General features: G+C 45.1%; 2 protein-coding genes across 3 annotated transcripts; both read right to left on the bottom strand.

Annotated features, from left to right (window-relative positions):
* Positions 1-220: 220 nt before the first annotated feature.
* Positions 221-8,166, bottom strand: lgi2a (leucine-rich repeat LGI family, member 2a). The gene is made up of 8 exons (XM_052078888.1): positions 7,808-8,166; positions 7,528-7,599; positions 6,837-6,908; positions 6,701-6,772; positions 6,530-6,601; positions 6,274-6,440; positions 5,307-5,471; positions 221-3,309 (listed from the first exon to the last, which is right to left on the bottom strand). Exons 1-8 carry the CDS (start codon positions 8,149-8,151, stop codon positions 2,492-2,494), a joined length of 1,782 nt encoding a protein of 593 aa, XP_051934848.1. The 5' UTR covers positions 8,152-8,166; the 3' UTR covers positions 221-2,491.
* Positions 8,167-8,449: 283 nt separating this feature from the next.
* Positions 8,450-15,863, bottom strand: sepsecs (Sep (O-phosphoserine) tRNA:Sec (selenocysteine) tRNA synthase). Of its 2 annotated transcripts, none has more exons than XM_052078664.1 (12): positions 15,749-15,863; positions 14,419-14,534; positions 14,182-14,336; positions 13,975-14,093; positions 12,860-13,018; positions 12,620-12,773; positions 12,305-12,407; positions 12,108-12,237; positions 11,184-11,275; positions 10,690-10,783; positions 10,514-10,604; positions 8,450-9,267 (listed from the first exon to the last, which is right to left on the bottom strand). In XM_052078664.1, the coding sequence occupies exons 2-12, from the start codon at positions 14,530-14,532 to the stop codon at positions 9,036-9,038; spliced, it is 1,443 nt and encodes a 480-aa protein (XP_051934624.1). In that variant the 5' UTR covers positions 14,533-14,534; positions 15,749-15,863; the 3' UTR covers positions 8,450-9,035. The 2 variants fall into 2 exon arrangements, with proteins under 2 accessions (XP_051934624.1, XP_051934614.1); XM_052078654.1 differs by lacking the exon at positions 15,749-15,863 and adding an exon at positions 15,170-15,679.
* Positions 15,864-18,131: the final 2,268 nt, after the last annotated feature.

Genomic DNA, 18,131 nt, shown 5'->3' on the forward strand with positions numbered 1-18,131 from the left:
TACACACATTTAACACTACACATTTTAAAACACTTTCTTATACATATCCTATTTTTTAACAGAGTGCTAAGAACGGTCATCTTAAATGCCATACAATACAATCTATTGTTTTATTTTTTAAGCCTACTATTCGTAATAATAATAGCTTAGGGTCAAGCTGCAAAACAGCCATTGAGTCCTCCCGTCCCAAATCGAAAGCACGGAGAAGTAATAGTCGAGCCCAGCTTGCAATGTTGGCTTTTATTATGTTGACATTCGGAAAGCTTGGATGGATATTCATGACGTTTCTAACATCTTTTGCTTCAAATATTTGCTTTCATGCTCTGACAAACTGCTCAAACAGGTTGACGTCCTTACGTTAAGCTGTTGAGATCCATTTTGGAGGGCCAGGCTTGTTGTCTGCGTTTTTTTTTTTTTTAGTACAAATGTGTCATTCAGAAACATGGCTCATGTCTCATTTGGTGTTGGATGAGCGTTGCCTTGTCCCCCTCCCCCAAATGAAACATTGTTAGCGGTGTGGCATCTTGACTGTAACGGATGACCATCATTGAAGGTTTGTGCTTCAAAACATTCCCTGCACAGGAGAAGCAACGGGCTGCGATGCCCGTTGACGACGGCAGCGTGTTGAAAAGGCAACAAACGGGACCCGACACCCGACGGCATGGAGCTCACAAATGGTCTTTTCCTTTTGATTTTTTTTTTCAATCACACCTCAACATTTGATGAAAATTTGAGAGAGTGGAGTGAAAAATTCCAGGTTAATTTTACATAGAAAGAAGTTAAACTCTCCAATGGGGAACTGGAACATTTGAAACTTTCCATGGAGGGGTGGGGGGGGGGGGATTAATGGCAATAAAGCAGGAATTTACAAAGTTGGAAGTTTAGATCCTAGCATAATTGTGACTAAAAGAGCGAAATGTCATTTGAGTACAGCTGATTATGCTTAGTGCAGGCGATGGAGCGCACGCCCGCGACATGCAACGTGCATTCCGACGTCACATGCACAGATGATTTCGAGACTGGGCAATAAAGCAGGCGTGCTGCCTCGAGTGGTGCGCAAAGAATCCATGAATGAAATGTTCAAACCGTGCTACCTGCCACACCGGCATGTGGTATGCGTTTAATCCGGCGCACTACATTTGTTATATTCTGTTCAGTTGTATTTAACTTTAAGTACAAGACATTTGCATTTCATATCATACTGCTTGCTTTTACCGAGGTACAGTTTGTATTTTACTGATGTGCAATACATTTTAGTGGAACGTTTTTGTTGGTGCTTGGTGTAAAAGAATGGAGAAAACCTGATTTGGAATTTTGGGAAGGGAGAGGTGATTTTTTTCCCATTGATTTTAGGATGGGGGGGTGGTGCTTATTCGTTCATGATTTTGCTCCGGTGAAATGAGCAATTTTTTGCTAAATTTGATGCAAGTAATTGTCTATATCAGGGGTGGGCAAATTACGGCCCGCGGGCCAAATCCGGCCCATTGGTCTTTTTAATCCGGCCCGCCGAAGGTTGGTACACAATTAAGGTTCAATGTCAATGACTGCATTCGTTTCATTTGGACTTGTAATGACATGCATTTCAACGCCAGGTGGCAGAGTTACTTGAAGTTGCAGAGCATAGGGAGGAAGGGGGAGACGATACGGAAGCCCGCAGTAGCGCCAAGTCAAGCAAATCCCGTTCGATACAACGGAATAATGTACTCTTAAAGTCTGAAAAACCTGCCAAAAAATGCAAAATACTGCTTTTTAAATAAAGAAATCCAATTAATATTAAGTCGAATTTAGTTCACCCTTTCGATCCGGCCCTGCATAATATTTTCTGGTTCTCATGTGGCCCTATACAAAAAATAATTGCCCACCCCAGGTCTAGATGATGATTTTTTTTGGTGCTAATTCAGAATTTGCTCATTTTTTCCTCTAGCACATCAAGTTTTCGTAATAATATAATAATATTATATTTAGTAATATTATGTTAAGAAAGGGGTAGAAAGTTTTGCTGAAATATCATAGCTGTAAATTAAATGCGTGGTGAAGATCCATCTGCCGCAAGCTTTTACACGTCAAACAAATAATGAGTACCGGTATTTCAAAAACCTGATGTGCCAGAGGAAAAAAAAACTCCAGACATTTTTCAAATCAGCATCAAAAATACATTTAGGGACACATAAAGCAATCTCCACTTAAAATTTGCGGGCTGACCAGTGTAATTAATTGCTCAATCAAATGCTAGTTGCAAGTAAATGTTTTGAAATGCCGTCATAGAATTTCAGAGTTTCAGAGAAAATAAAAATGTTCCTATTAAGGCTTGAGTCTGAGTTCCCCATCTTAACGTCCTGGAAATTGACACGGAACTTTTCGGAAATTTACTGGAAACTTTCTGAAGAAAAAAAAAAATATCGCACGCATTTGCGAGCCAAATCCCGACACGTCGCTCCTCATTTTGCGGAAGACGTTGGATTGTCCGAGCCTGGCAACACGGCGCAGGGACTCACGAGCTCAAGTCGACGATGACGTGCTCCCAGATCTGCGTGCTGCCCTTGAAGCTGGACGTAAAGATGAAGTCCCGTCGGTCCGTGGACACGGCGGTGAAGGATCGCGGCGCCTGGATGTAGACCTCCTTGAAGCGCTCGAACGCGCTCTGCTGCTCATCCCACTGGAGGATCTGCGAGAAGGTGTAGTCGCTTCCCAGGGCCAGATAGTGGCGCTCTTTGAAAGAGAACGGCTGCAGGATCATGGCGCCGCGCGACGGTAGTGCCTGGATCTCCGAGAACTGCTTGGCGCCCCAGTGCAGCACTTTGGAGTCTCCGATGTAACGCGTGACGGCCAGGTAGAGCTCGCCCTTGATGCGGAAGTGCTTGACCGCCACCACGTCCTCCGTGTCGGGAATCTCGCCCTGAAGGACAAACTTGCGGTTGCTGCGGCTCCACTGGTAGATGACGGGAACCTGCGAGCGGCTCGCCAACAACAGGTGCGCTTTCCCGTCCAAGTCGAGGTACTCGGCGTCCGTGTCGCGGTACCACTCGTGAAGGGACTGGTAGGAATAAAAACCGTTGTCGTTCCACTTGTAGAGGGTGGACAGGCCCGCTTTGGAGCTGTCGGCGATCACGAAGAAGCGATCTGAGCCGATCTGAAAGACCTCGATGTCGTTGGGCTTGGAGATCTTGGACACTTCGATGTCCTGGAATTTGGTGAAGGTGCTTTGGTCCTCGTCGAACTTGTAGATGTGTGAACCGCCAAAGAGCTGAGCCACGATGACGAATACCTGGTCCTCGATCACCACCGACTTGCATCCCACGATGGACTGACCTGAAAGAAAGATGTGAAAACCAGACCAGCTAGAGCCCAAAAGTCCACCGCGGCTTGCCGAGGTGGGATCCAGGCATGCTGGAACCTTTCCCAGCTGCCTTTGGGCAGTCGGTGTGGTAGACCCTGAACCGGTTGCCAGCCAATCGCAGATCAGATTTATGATTGCCAAATCGAGTTATAGTCACTCCTTTTCCATTGTATGCCCTTATTTAGTTTACTTAGTTAAGTTTCATACTGATGCGTGCTGTCGTTCGTGTGCCGATGTTACACGAGCTACAGTATCTATGTTGCAGGAGTTGCTGAATAGATTACAACTCAAGTTTAAAGAGCAAATAACTTGGAAGTCTGACAAAAACTTGGCTCTTGGCTCTCAAATGGGTCCGGGAGTGCCCCTGTAGAACCATTTATGAGCTGTAGCGAGCTAGCTGGGTGCTAACTGCTAACCGACATTGACTGCTTTTTAATGTTAGCACCCAGCTAGGTTTCTGGGTGCTAACCCAGCTAGGTTTCTGGGTGCTAACTGCTAACCGACATTGGCTGATTTTTAATGTTAGCACACAGCTAGGTTGCCGGGTCGACCCAGCTAGGTTGCTGGGTGCTAACTGCTAACCGACATTGACTGCTTTTTAATGTTAGCACCCAGCTAGGTTGCTGGGTCCACCCAGCTAGGTTTCTGGGTGCTAACTGCTAACCGACATTGGCTGATTTTTAATGTTAGCACCCAGCTCGGTTGCCGGGTCGACCCAGCTAGGTTGCTGGGTGCTAACTGCTAACCGACATTGACTGCTTTTTAATGTTAGCACCCAGCTAGGTTGCTGGGTCCACCCAGCTAGGTTTCTGGGTGCTAACTGCTAACCGACATTGGCTGATTTTTAATGTTAGCACCCAGCTAGGTTGCCGGGTCGACCCAGCTAGGTTGCTGGGTGCTAACTGCTAACCGACATTGGCTGTTTTTTAATGTTAGCACCCGGCTAGGTTGCTGGGTCCACCCAGCTAGGTTTCTGGGTGCTAACTGCTAATCGACATTGGCTGATTTTTAATGTTAGCACCCAGCTAGGGTGCTGGGTCGACCCAGCTAGGTTTCTGCGTGCTAACTGCTAACCGACATTGGCTGATTTTTAATGTTAGCACCCAGCTAGGTTGCTGGGTCCACCCAGCTAGGTTTCTGCGTGCTAACTGCTAACCGACATTGGCTGATTTTTAATGTTAACACCCAGCTAGGTTGCTGTGTCCACCCAGCTAGATTTCTGGGTGCTAACTGCTAACCGACATTGGCTGTTTTTTAATGTTAGCACCCGGCTAGGTTGCTGGGTCCACCCAGCTAGGTTTCTGGGTGCTAACTGCTAACCGACATTGACTGCTTTTTAATGTTAGCACCCAGCTAGGTTGCTGGGTACACCCAGCTAGATTTCTGGGTGCAAACTGCTAACCGACATTGGCTGTTTTTTAATGTTAGCACCCGGCTAGGTTGCTGGGTCCACCCAGCTAGGTTTCTGGGTGCTAACTGCTAACCGACATTGGCTGATTTTTAATGTTAGCACCCAGCTAGGTTGCTGGGTCCACCCAGCTAGGTTTCTGGGTGCTGACTGCTAACCGACATTGACTGCTTTTTAATGTTAGCACCCAGCTAGGTTGCTGGGTCCACCCACCTAGGTTGCTGGGTGCTAACTGCTAACCGACATTGACTGCTTTTTAATGTTAGCACCCAGCTAGCTTTCTGGGTCCTAACTGCTAACCGACATTGGCTGATTTTTAATGTTAGCACCCAGCTAGGTTGCCGTGTCCACCCAGCTAGGTTGCTGGGTGCTAACTGCTAACCGACATTGACTGCTTTTTAATGTTAGCACCCAGCTAGGTTTCTGCTAACCGACATTGGCTGCTTTTTAAATGCCATTTATGGCCTTAATTTTGACCGAAATCCATTCAATGGCCCATAATGCTTTTTTAATGACCCGCGGAAAACCTGAGGACTGCCATGAATTGAAGGACAAACGTACCCGTGATGTTATCATAAGTCCTGAAGTTCATTTCAATGTGGTCCCACTGGAGGACCATGCAGCTCTCCACGCCGGGAGCGGCGACCGCTACGTAGACGTCGTTCTTGTAGCCGAACGTGTCGACGGACAGGGATTCTGAGCTCACGCTTTGATGCAGGATGAAATCTGCCAAAGGAAATTCTCATCGTCAATGCTGAGTCATGCACCAACCGACAGCTTCCATTTCGAAGCAATGTCATTTTGCCGCCTCTCTCCGGATACTTGTGTTTCATCTCACTCTGCGCAGTATGCATTACAATGCAGGTATCCTCTTTTTTTTTTTGCTCCAAATCAGCTCTCTGTTTAGTTTCAAAGATGCTGAAAACTGCCAGTGTTACAAAAGAACTCACTTGTGATAGCCTTAGCGAGGCTACAACACAGTATTTCCAAATGCTATGACGTTGCACATAAATTTGCAGTCCCTGCCGAGGGCACATACTTGTAAAAAAGATTAGCAATGAAACCATTTCTTTAAATAAATTAGCCTCATGTGGCTAACTGGCCGCACCACAGTAACGTCAGCATTTTTCCGTCCTCTGACTGGTTTGTCAGAGGAAGCAAAATTTGACCGCTGGAAAATGTGTCCGTAGCGATCTCTCTCCAGTCAAGTCAAGTACAACTTTATTGTCATATGTGTCACACCACAGATTAAATTTCCTCCCTCTTAAACAGACAACAGACAACAAGAGGAGCCGCTGCGGGTGCCCACACCGCCATCAAAAGATATAGCGATAATAGATGACAAATGTACAGTATATATTTTTTTCCCACATTATCCATTTGAATAGCGTAATCTTATACTAAAATAAGCTTCTCCTGTGAGTTTGATGGATTTCATTTATTATTCAAGTGTTCTTTGATCGTGTTATGAGCTAAATATTGTTTCTGGATGTGGCGTGACGCAGGTTTGTGTGTTGTCGTTTCTCACCTGTTGAGACGCACTCGTTTTGCAAGCTCATGTCGTTGAGGCGCCGGTCCTTGAGGTCCTCCGGCCCGGCGCACGGCACGTCGGACACGGTGGCGTTGGTGTTCCGCAACCACGTCATCAGCCACTTGGCTCGGCAGTCGCACTGGAAGACGTTGCCACGCAGGTCGCTGTGGAAGGTGACCGCTGACGTTTTTGACTACCACAAAAGCAAAAAAAAAAAAAGAAAAAGAAAGAAAATGCATATTGCCAAACTTACAGTTCGATGAGCGACTCCAGCTCGCTGAAGAGATCCCGAGGCAGCGCCTTGATCTTGTTGTTTGCTAAAGACCTAAGGCCGCAAAAACAGCCGAACAAACACAAAAATCGATAAAATATTCTCTGCCGTCAGTTCTTTTGGTAAGAGCCAGATGTAAAGCGAGGAACATACAAGTGGGTGAGATCCCGGAGTCCTCGGAAGGCATATTTGGAGACGGTCTCGATTTTGTTGCTCTCAATAAACCTGTCCAAGAACAACAACTTGCTCAGTCTGTTTACCCGACCTTCATTTCCTGCGTCACACTTACAGGTATTCGAGATGTGGAAGGCCAGAGAAGGCATCATCCCTTATGGCGATAAGAGAGTTGGAATTGAGAAGCCTGGAATAAATCAAAGGACATGCGCATGTGAAAGGCTGAAAGGACGGGGGGCAAATTTCATTTCGAAACGTGCCGTGGATGCTTTCGTCACAAACTGGCAGCAGCACTTAGGTACGGAGAGTGATGACTCTTGGTGGCAAGCCAAAGACTTGTGCTTGCAATAATTGCCGAGGTGTTCGAAGCTTCTAAAAGCTTTTATTAGGTCATCAGTCTATCTGTGACTTTCATGCACAAGCTACAAAACAAATTCGAGCTCCACAGTTCCGCAAATAATCCACACCAAACCTTTATGATGAATGTCTTGATTTTAGTCGGCATGTGCACAGACTGCCACTAGGTGGTGCCAAATCTCTTGCCGAAAAAAGTCTCCCTTCTGCAGCTCGTTTTTTTTTCTTCCTGAAACTGATTTACCACTTCATTCCCATTTCGAATACATCTTTTTTTCAATTAAAGTTTTACATTCTACAGGATCATTTATTTTTATCTCATTTTTGTTTGTCACACGGACGTGCTATTTGAACAGTTTTTGGGGCTACAATACAATACAATACATGCTGAAGCACCTGCCCCAAAATGTTTGGGCACGGGCCTGGTTGATGAAAATAAGAGTAGATCTTACAGCAGCTGGAGTGACGGCATGTGCGAGAACATCGCCTCTTTGACCTCTGAGAAAGTGCCATTGACGATGCTCCTGCAAGCACAACAAAACATCATGTGCCAACACGGAAACATGTAGACTATTATTTGTTTGATGCAAAATTACAACTCAGTCTTCTGAAAACGTTTATTCGCTCGACTTACATTGGTATAATGCGACTGCGTCAACTAGCTGGCGAGGGGTCGGAGGGGGGGGGGGGGGGGGGGGAGTTTAAGGGGCTCGGAGGCCGGCGAGTACTTACAAAGAAATGATGTCGCCGGTGCTCGTCCTGGGGACAGAAGAGGAGCCCACGCAAATGATGGACTCCTTGGAGCAGCTGCAAGTTGAAGGGCAGCGGGCAGGCTTCTTCGCCAGGCTGCCGCACAGGCACACGCAAAGCAAAACCCAAAAGGCTCCCATCGGCGGCATCCCTGCTGCTGCTGCTGCTTCTGCTGGGCTTGCATGAGGCACTCGGAACGGAACCGGGCGGGCGGGCAGGCTGGATGGCGCGTTTCCACCCTGCACCACGCGACGCAGCACCGGACGGCAGCGAATCAGCGGCAGCACCCTCCCCACTACCCCCCAGCCCCCACCGCGCACTTTCATTATTTATTAAATAAATCCATGTCCTGTTTAAACAAGCAAGCCGCGCAATACTGACAACATCACGACGGCAAATAACGGAGCGGCAATAAACCACGAACGCGCGTTTCTCAGCGGCAACGATTCAGACCCCCCCCCCCCCCCACACGCCCCCATCACGCATACGGACAAAACAAACTGCAGCATGGTGGACAACAACCCCAATCAGACATGTCTTATTAGGTCGACCTTGTTAAAAACTGTAAGAGTTTTCAAAAGACACCAACAGCGTCGCAGAAGCAGAAAACAAACACATCATGAGCACTTTTAATGAGTGGCTTTTAATGGCAGTAAAAAAAAAAGAAAAAAGAAAAAGAAAATGCATACTTGCATTTCTGAACAAAATAAATAGTTGTAAAGTTGTAATAGGTTGAATCGTATAACGAAATTCCACCCCAAGTTTGGTTATGAAAAGTTACCCCCCCACCACCATTCCTGAATGGTAAAACATCCCTGATTTTTCCATGTGAGGGTCCTGAAAACAAAGCATGTTCGCCATGGAGTTCCACAAGGATCTATTCTTGGACAAATATTATTATGGTACCACAATCATCATGACCATGAGATTGAGTAGGAATTATGTAATTGTTATTTAAAGAGTCTACAGTGAATTCAGTGATTTTTTTCCCCCAAACACATCAGACATGATACATTTTACAGTATATACTTGACAATTAAAAAAAGAAATCATCCTAGGCCGGATGTTTACAACACTCTATGCAGTCTCTCAAATGTACAAGAATTCTGCTCACTTTACAGATAATTTAATCTATAAGGATGAAGGTCTTACGACATCCTTTTTCCCATAATTTTATAGCATAAAAATATTCATTTGTGGATATTTGGATTTAACTTGAATTTGGCGACGGCAGCGGAGAAGTACTTTGAAGCGGCTTTGCCTCCTTGCGCAGCGTCTTCAGGCACTTGTCCAGCCTTTTGATGCAGACCGCCACGTCATCACGGGTGATGCCCACGGCGGCCGCCGCATTGATGTACGGGCACGGGTAGGACTCGGAGTGCGACATGAACCCTCGAAAGGTGTGCCCGCCGATGCTCTGCTCCTTGCCCAGCACGACCACCCTGGAAAACAGCCACCCGCCAATCATGACACGAGCGAGCTCGATTCCGTTTTGCTGCCGTTTATTGCTATGCTGGATGAATGTACGAAACCTGATAAATTAGTCATCCATTGCGTGTGCAATCGATAACTGAGAAGAGCAAAGAAGCCTCAAAAGAACCTCATTACAATTCTGCAGCCGTGCGTCAACTGGCAGAAATTCTTCGGCTCGCTGCAAGGAAAAACCAAGCAGCCGAGGGAGCGGGCTGGCAAGCGAAGACGCAATCTAATGTTATTAGAGCGAGAGGGAAGTCTAATTATCTTATGCCATCCCGCTTATTTCGCACTTTCATCTCACTTTTTTTCAACAACGCAAAAGCATCGACTCATTTTCAGGGCCGTGCTTTGCACGCTTTCCCACAAGAGGTGAAAATCACTCACTGTCTCGCCGATTGTTTGGCTCCATGCGTGTTCACGGTACTTTGGTGCCTTCAGGGTGATGATTATTTTGGATTTGGATTTGAATTTATTTAATTAATTCACGTTGCAGATTTGTTTGTTTTGATTTTTCGCAAACTTGATACATTTTGGTTTCGTTTTAGAATTAGCTTTAGTTTTTTTTGGTTTAAATATATGGAGTATTTGTCAAGTGTAAGATTAAAATACTAAAATAACTGTAGTCACAATGAACTCCCAAAGGTCAGCTATGAATTAACACATTAATTTGACAAAGACAAAAAACAAAGGATGTTTTTGCTGCAATTAGCGTGTGTTTTTTAAATGCATTTTCATACTTAGTTTATTTCGTTGAGAATTGTTTTTTCAATATTTAGTTACTTTGTGAGTTTTCGTTCACAATAATAAGTCGATCGGTCTGCCTCGAGTGAAGTCGCCATAAGTCGAACAATATTTACTGTTGAGTGGCTGAAATCAGAGTTGTCTATTATTTAATAAGAATGAGAAAACCTTTATTCGTCTCACAATGGAGAAATCCCAATTTACAGCAGCAAAGTTATGAAAGGAAGAGAGTAGAAGAACAAAAAGAGTAGAAGAACAAAAAGTATGCGCCGCCATCTCGAAGTCATCATAACATAATAATTACATAATAATAACATAATTTGATCATTAGAATTGTAATTGTGTAATGTATAATTGTTGCACATCTTGACTTTTTTTTTTATATATATATCGTTTCTCGCTACTGTGTTTAATTTTTAAGTGTGGAACGTATCCTGCCAGGACAAACAGGCTTGAGGGTGCGGTTCATACCTGGCTCCTGAAACTTGGCGAGTGAACAGCATGGCGCCCAGCTGAGTCAGCGCCTGGTCGCAGTCGGCCCGCAGCCCGTCCAGCGACATGGCTGCCGCACACAAAAAACACAAAGTGAACATTTAACAGCAGGGGAAGCACGTTCGGAGGTGCGGCGCCGTCGATGGCGTGCTCACCGAGCGAAATGGGGTTATGGGGGGTGTGAAGCAATCGCTCGCCGTGCGCCGACGCCAACTTTTTCAATTCTTCGGCCAGGAGTGCGTAAATCTCCTGCAAGGAAACACAAACTGCACACGGGCCGCAAGGAGCATGGCTCACAAAAAAAAAAAAAGAAAAAAAAAGGCAGGACAAAGAACTAGAAATAGCACCACTATCTTTTCTTTGCCTTTATTGCTTTCCAAGCGATCCTTCCAGCTTGCACCCATTTGAAAAATCGACTGAAAACTGATTTTTGAGAGCCTCTTATCTCGGGGATGATGCCATTTAAAACCACGAGGGGAGTTTGCCTCATTATTTATGCACAATGCGGGGCAAGAGGCAGCATTAGTGAGCCTTGATGGTATCGGGTCACCGGAATCAAAATTTCCTTGATCCATGGATGACATTTTCGGGATTCGGATTCACAGTTCTTTAGCAACGTTGTACTTTTTTTTTCTTCTTTCCATCTTACCTTCCTTTCGGACAGGAGTTTCTTATAGCCGCTGGCTCCTAGTGTGAGAAGCGTGATGAGGAGGTCGAGGGATGGCGACGCAGATGCTCGGCCTGGACAAACAAAACAATAATGACATAGTTAAACTGCATCAAAAAGAATGAACCCGTTTTTTGTCGCACTGTATCAATTAAAATGTTGCTCCGTCTGGTATGCCCTCCTTGACCGCGTGGGGGCGGTATAAGACGTACAAATGCTTTTGTTAGCATTCAATTACTGGGCCTTTCTCATATGTTTTAGCATGTATTTGAGATTCCTTTGCCATTATGTATGTCATTTGCCTTTATGTCCTGTTTTTATATAATATCTCGTTTACTAATTTTTACATTGTATTTTCTTATTGTCTGTACAGTGTCCTTGGGTGGCATGAAAGGCACTTTTAAATAAAATGCATTATTATTCATCTTTTCATTCATCTTCCGAGCCGCTTGATCCTCACTAGGGTCGCGGGGGGTGCTGGAGCCTATCCCAGCTGTCTTCGGGCAGTAGGCGGGGGACACCCTGAATTGGTTGCCAGCCAATCACAGGGCACACAGAGACGAACAACCATCCACGCTCACACTCACACTTAGGGACAATTTAGAGGGTTTAATCAGCCTGCCATGCATGTTTTTGGAATGTGGGAGGAAACCGGAGCACCCGGAGAAAACCCACGCAGGCCCGGGGAGAACATGCAAGCTCCACACAGGGAGCCCGGAGCTGGAATCGAACCCGGTACCTCCGCACTGTGAAGCCGACGTGCTAACCACTGGGCTACCGGGCCGCCCTTGCATTATTATTATTATTATTATTATTATTAAAGTCGCCCAAGACCAAAAACAAAACAGACTAAAATAAACAAACAAAACATCCACCGCAGCCTGTGTGACAACGTGTTTACTCGACCTGGGTAAGTCTTGCTTATCTCCTGTACGAAGGCTTCCTCAAAACCGGCGATTACGGCGCCCCCAACTGGTAGCATGAAGTTCTTATCCAAGCTTTGGACAAAGGCGTCGATTCGTCCGACACGGGCCCCCTGTGGGATAAACCCCAAAAAACAGATATGAATACATGGGCGGAGCTCACGTGTGACGTACACACACCTGCTGGATGAGGTGCATGCACTTGGATGACTGCACTCCGTATGCATTGTTGACTATGTGGGGGACGTCATATTTTGCACACAAGGTGGCCAACTCCTCCAGCCTATCAACATTAACAAAAATGGAACAAAGGAAAACAATTGTAATAAAAAGCCCCTCCTACATAATCTAATGTCACTGTGTGCTGTAAGCCACGCCTCTTTTTATTGTCTAAACCAAACCTGAAGTTGCATCCCAACGTTGATGTTTTTGTATCACACAATGACAACGCAGTCTTTCCATTCGACTGAAGACTGAGTGAAGTGGTCGGCTTACCTGTCGGGCACTCGTGGCGCAAAGCACGACGTCGTGGAATGGACGCACAGGACGCTTTCGGCTCCCAGCTCGCAGATTTTGCGCTCCGCGGCGTCCACGTCTGTCCGCAACTCGTCGCCCTCCAGCACGTTCTCCACCACGATGGGCACGAAGCCTGCGAGCGACACGAACGCGTAAAGAGCTTTGAGCGCACGCAGGCGGACGTAAGGGTGAGTGAGGTCTCCTGGCGAGCGAAGTCACCTGCTGTGATCATGGCCTTGAAGCAGGACTTCTGGTCGATGCGTGGCCAGATGATGTAGCGGGCCTTCGGCCGCCGTTGGCGCAGCGTCAGGAAGCACAGAGTCAGGCTCATGCCGGTCGCCATGGGCACCACGAAGCAGCTCTTCACGCTCCTCACGCCTGTCGGAAACAAGACGAATGGCTGCTGACTGAATCGTTGAATTGTACTGAAAGCTGGGGTAAGGGCTGAAAACGGGCTAAAGTAAGCAGAAGCTTATGAGCAGCAGGTGTACGACTTTATTCCTTTTTATTTACCATGTTCAAGTGTGAAGCAAGGAATGGAGATCATCAGTTAAAATATTAAATACTGATGTTGTGGAATTGAAGTTTATTAAACGATAAATAAACAGGTGCGGCCCGGTAGTGCAGTGGTTAGCACGTCGGCTTCACAGTGCAGAGGTACCGGGTTGGATTCCAGCTCTGGCCTCCCTGTGTGGAGTTTGCATGTTCTCCCCGGGCCTGCGTGGGTTTTCTCCGGGTGCTCCGGTTTCCTCCCACATTCCAAAAATATGCATGGCAGGCTGATTGAACGCTCTAAATTGTCTCTAGGTATGAGTGTGAGTGCGAATGGTTGTTCGTCTCTGTGCGCCCTGCGATTGGCTGGCAACCGATTCAGAGTGTCCCCCGCCTACTGCCCGGAGACGGCTGGGATGGGCTCCAGCACCCCCCGCGACCCTAGTGAGGATCAAGCGGTACGGAAGATGAATGAATGAATGAATAAACAGGTCATTCGAGGGCAGGGATGGGCAAATGGTACCCATGCGGCCACCGACCACACTCTATGTGGCCCCAATTTATTTTCCAAAAATGTAAAATAAAGATTCAGTGTAGCACCTTCTTCTTGGATTTAATGTCCGTTTGCTGTTCAGCAGTCTTGGACGATCCTTAAATGGTTTATTTTATGCAATAGAGCCCTTTGCACTTGCTGTCATAAAATAAAGTAAAATGAAAAAATATACTGTATATCACAGTATACAATTATTTTGTTGTTTGCTTCAAACCCTTTGTTGTGGGGGTTCGGGTAGTCGATCTTTAATACATGTGTACCAAATGTTTTTCCACTAAGCATCACGCACCTGCCATCTTTAGAATGTCCAGCACGAGCGAGTTGGTCAGCTTATTCAGCAGACTGGACCCGGCAGCTTTTGGCTGAATGGCCGCGATGTCACCTGAGCGGCCAATCCCGTGGATCAACCTACGTGTTAAAAACAACAATGGCGGCTTGTTAACACTACGAGCTTCACTTTGCTTAAAGAATGCTTGCAAGTAGCATAACGCGTGACCTGTAATGTCGTCTTGCCACCATGTTGGATGCCACACGGCCTTCCCGTTCGCCCACGCCGCAATTGCCTAGAAAGTTGTTGCTGTCCATGACGGCCAGCTCGTTCAAGAAGAGCTCGATGGTGGCCTCGCTCCATCCTTCCTCTGGACACTTTCTCTGTAAAGGAATGAAAGCCGCGAGATAAGACGAGAGAAGACGGGGGGGGGGGGGGGGGGGGCGTCGCAAATGATGACCTTACCTGCTCCAGCAGTTGCCTGATGAGCTGCTCGTGGCCGCGGCGAGCTTCACTCGCCTGTCGGATGTATGACGCCGACACAATCTTCTCGCTCAGCGTGAAGTTTTCACTGTTCATCGCTAGTCAATGCACGTGACGTGTTAAAATAAAATAACACATGACCCAGCCCTGACATAAATAATTGACATCCATCGATAAGGAGTTTATAATTGCGTATAGATGCCACAAGAGGTCGGCAGAGGATCATAACACACGGGCATCACAAAAAATGAAATCAAATCAATCGACTAAAACCTATTTTATAAAGTAAATAACAAATACACCTACACACGTTTAAAAATAAGTTACTATTGTTCCTCCCTTATTTCAGTTTCACTTTGATTGTGCTCGTGGTGCATTCAAGTACCGCTAAAAGAGAGGACATCTCAAAATCACATGGAAAAAATACGTCATTGGCGAGAATGAACGCTAACACGTGACTGCCTTCAAAACTACAACCAACCCCACTTTTCATTGACAGATTTAATTTTCAGGTGGTGGAAAATAAATTCAGACATGAGTTAAAAGCGCTCATACTTTCTGTCTGTCACGCGGGCTGTGCATTTTCGTGTCGATCCTCTCAGCTAAAATCAACCTTTTTATGTGTATAATCGCACAACTTAGCCAACATCAAAGTTTTTACAACTAACAATAAACATCAAGCTCAACCCTCGAAGAATTTACACTTATTTCAAATAGTATTTAACAGAATCACCTTGATACGGTCCAGTCGCCGTAGGAAACGAGGAAGTGGCTTGTCATGTGACAAGTTTCACGTGACCAGCATTTCCAATTTCTTAAAGGGACAGCACACAATTTGACGTCAATCGACATTTTATATCCAGATGGATTTGAATTGTATAAATACAACAGTTAAATTCATTCATAACACATTTTTATTTGATCACTTGCATGTGTGTGCATAGGATCTGCGCTGCTTAAAGCCAATTCACGCAATTTAATCCAAATTCTTTTATTTATATGATACTGTATACACATTTGAATTTTCAAAAGAGCATCAGAAAATACATTGGTGACAACATCGCTCTTCGTCCTGTCAGGCTGCTTTGGTGATTCTGGACGGGAAAGACGGCAAGTTGTTGGCATAGCAGGTTTTCAAACACAACAGCTATGCCAACATCTTGCCTTCCTTCCTTCCTGGATCCAATTTCAAATATCAACATTTGGTATAGCAGTGGTCCACTTGTTCTTCAACTGGGAGAAGCTCTGCGAAGGAATATAAACGTTGCAGCGCCGATTTAATAATGTAATGTGAAAAAAAACAATGACTTACCTGTTGAGATATTTGACTCAAATGAGCCACCGTCATGGTCCTGCCCGAAAGTGAGCCTTCAGGAAGAGCACGAGGAAGTTTGACGCTTCGACAAGATCAACTTGTCACCGCCCACTTCTGTGCATTTGCAAAGCCGCTCGGCGGACTATTTGAGGGCCTTCAGGTCACAGAAGGAGGCGCGTGCGCTGATTGGGTGTCTAGTAACTGTCATGCCTTGGAGAATCTCAGAAGCCCTGGACAAAACCTGCAAAAAAAAAAGACACTCCAAGTTTGATTGTACTAATTAAAACCTGAGCGTGACTTCACTGCGAGTGGGGTATTTCCACCCAATGTGATTTGCTGATGGATTTGGTTCATTCATGAATCACACAATGATTCAAAACGTGTCTAGACCAAAAAGTGAAGACTATGCGGGAAAGGCTCTTGCTGCCAATGAGCAGAAAACAACTTGAATTGAGTCACAGTGCATATGTTTAGTCGCACATGCCTTTTGAAAGAGAACTCAAGTGGGGTGTACTTGATGCAAGTCTTTTGCATAAGAACAACATCACATTTCTGACACTTCCGACACCGATGACTCACTTACTTTGTAAGGTGTCGACTTTGCCACTCCCAGAGTAACCAGTATATTATTTTTGTTGGGGCATGTTTTTTTTTCATGGTTACCACAACAATAGAGAAGTCAGGCGTACATGAGAAATGATGATCCACTACAAGCTTGTACTTCCCCCTCATTTTAAGTTGGATTTACGTCAGGTTTCTTCAGTCGTCTCTTGGCCACACGTGCCCTTTCTGTTTTACTGACCATCCAGCTCAGTAACCCGCACATGTGCACCAGAAGCTCGTGAGTCAGTCCAAGTCTGCTGAGGCCCTCGTTTTCATGACCACCCGGGCTGTGCCCTCCAAATAAAATCATGAGTCGACTAACACTGTAGTCTCCCATGAGACGTTTTCTGCTGAGTCAAACCCGAGCACGCCCTATGACAGGGAACGAGCAAAGTCGACTCAATATCCGACCGGCCCGTGAGCTTCTAACTCCCCCCCGCTCCCGAGATCGTGCGGCGCTGACTAATCGCTGGCAAATCAAACAGTGAATGAGTTGCCATACCATAAAATGAGAGTAAAACTCTTCAGACAAGTTGCTCACATTTGAACGGTGACTCACGTAATATAAAGGTCAAGCAAATTGACCTTCTTATTTGTATGGGGCAATGCATTTAGATTTTTTTTTTAATGACTGTAACTCTCCAGTGTGGCTTGACAGTTCCATGGAAATAGGCTGGACAGAAAAAAAACAATTAGATTCTTTCTAATAGTCTAATTGATGTGTTCCTTGAGCCGGTCCTTGGCCTCGAGGACCGACTCGAGGACCGAAGGGCGGTCCTTGGTCCTCGGCCTTGGCCTCGAGGACCATGTATAGTAAGGCGTTTTTAGCCGAAAAAAAAAAAACGATCATGTATTGTTAGGCATTTTTAGCCTAAAAAAATTACTGGTACCTTGTATAGTTAGGCGTTTTTATTCGAAAAAACAAAAACAAAAAAAAAACGACCATGTATAGTAAGGCGTTTTTAGCCAAAAAAAAGGATCATATATATTAAGGCGTTTTTAGCTGAAAAAAACGACCATGTATAGTTAGGAGTTTTTAGCCCAAAAAATGACCATGTACATAGTAAGGCCTTTTTAGTCGAAAAAAAACCGACCATGTAGTAAGGCATTTTTGGCCGAAAAAAAACCCGACCATGTTTTGGCGTTTTTAGCCGAAAAAAACGATCAGGTATAGTAAGGCGTTTTTATCTGAATTTTTTAAAACATGTATATAGTAAGGCGTTTTTGGCCGAAAAAAAACGACTATGTATAGGCGTTTTTAGCCGAAAAAAACGATCATGTATAGTAAGGCATTTTTGGACGAAAAAATACAAGGTCGTTTTTAGCCCCCAAAAAATGACAAGGTATAGTTAGGCGTTTTTATTCGAAATAAAACGACCATGTATAGTAAGGCGTTTTTAGCCAAAAAAAGGACCATGTATAGTAAGGCGTTTTTAGCCAAAAAAACCAACCATATATATAGTAAGGCGTTTTTGGCCGAAAAAAAACCCGACCATGTATATTATGCCATTTTTAGCTGAAAAAAACGACCATGTAAAGTAAGGCATTTTTGGCCGAAAAAATATGTATCATGTTGTATAGTATAGTACGTTTTTAGCCGAGAGTAAGCCGAAAAAAAATGCCTTACTATACATGGTCGTTTTTTTTCGGGTTAAAACGCCTTACTATACATGGTCGTTTTTTTTTTTATTAAAACGCCATATTAAGAACATATTAAGAAACTACTGCACTAAAACATTAATTCATCAATGTATATCATATGCTTTTTTGTTTTTTC

Source organism: Hippocampus zosterae, chromosome 1 (genome assembly GCF_025434085.1).
Source record: "Hippocampus zosterae strain Florida chromosome 1, ASM2543408v3, whole genome shotgun sequence".
NCBI classification, from domain to species: Eukaryota; Metazoa; Chordata; class Actinopteri; order Syngnathiformes; family Syngnathidae; genus Hippocampus; species Hippocampus zosterae.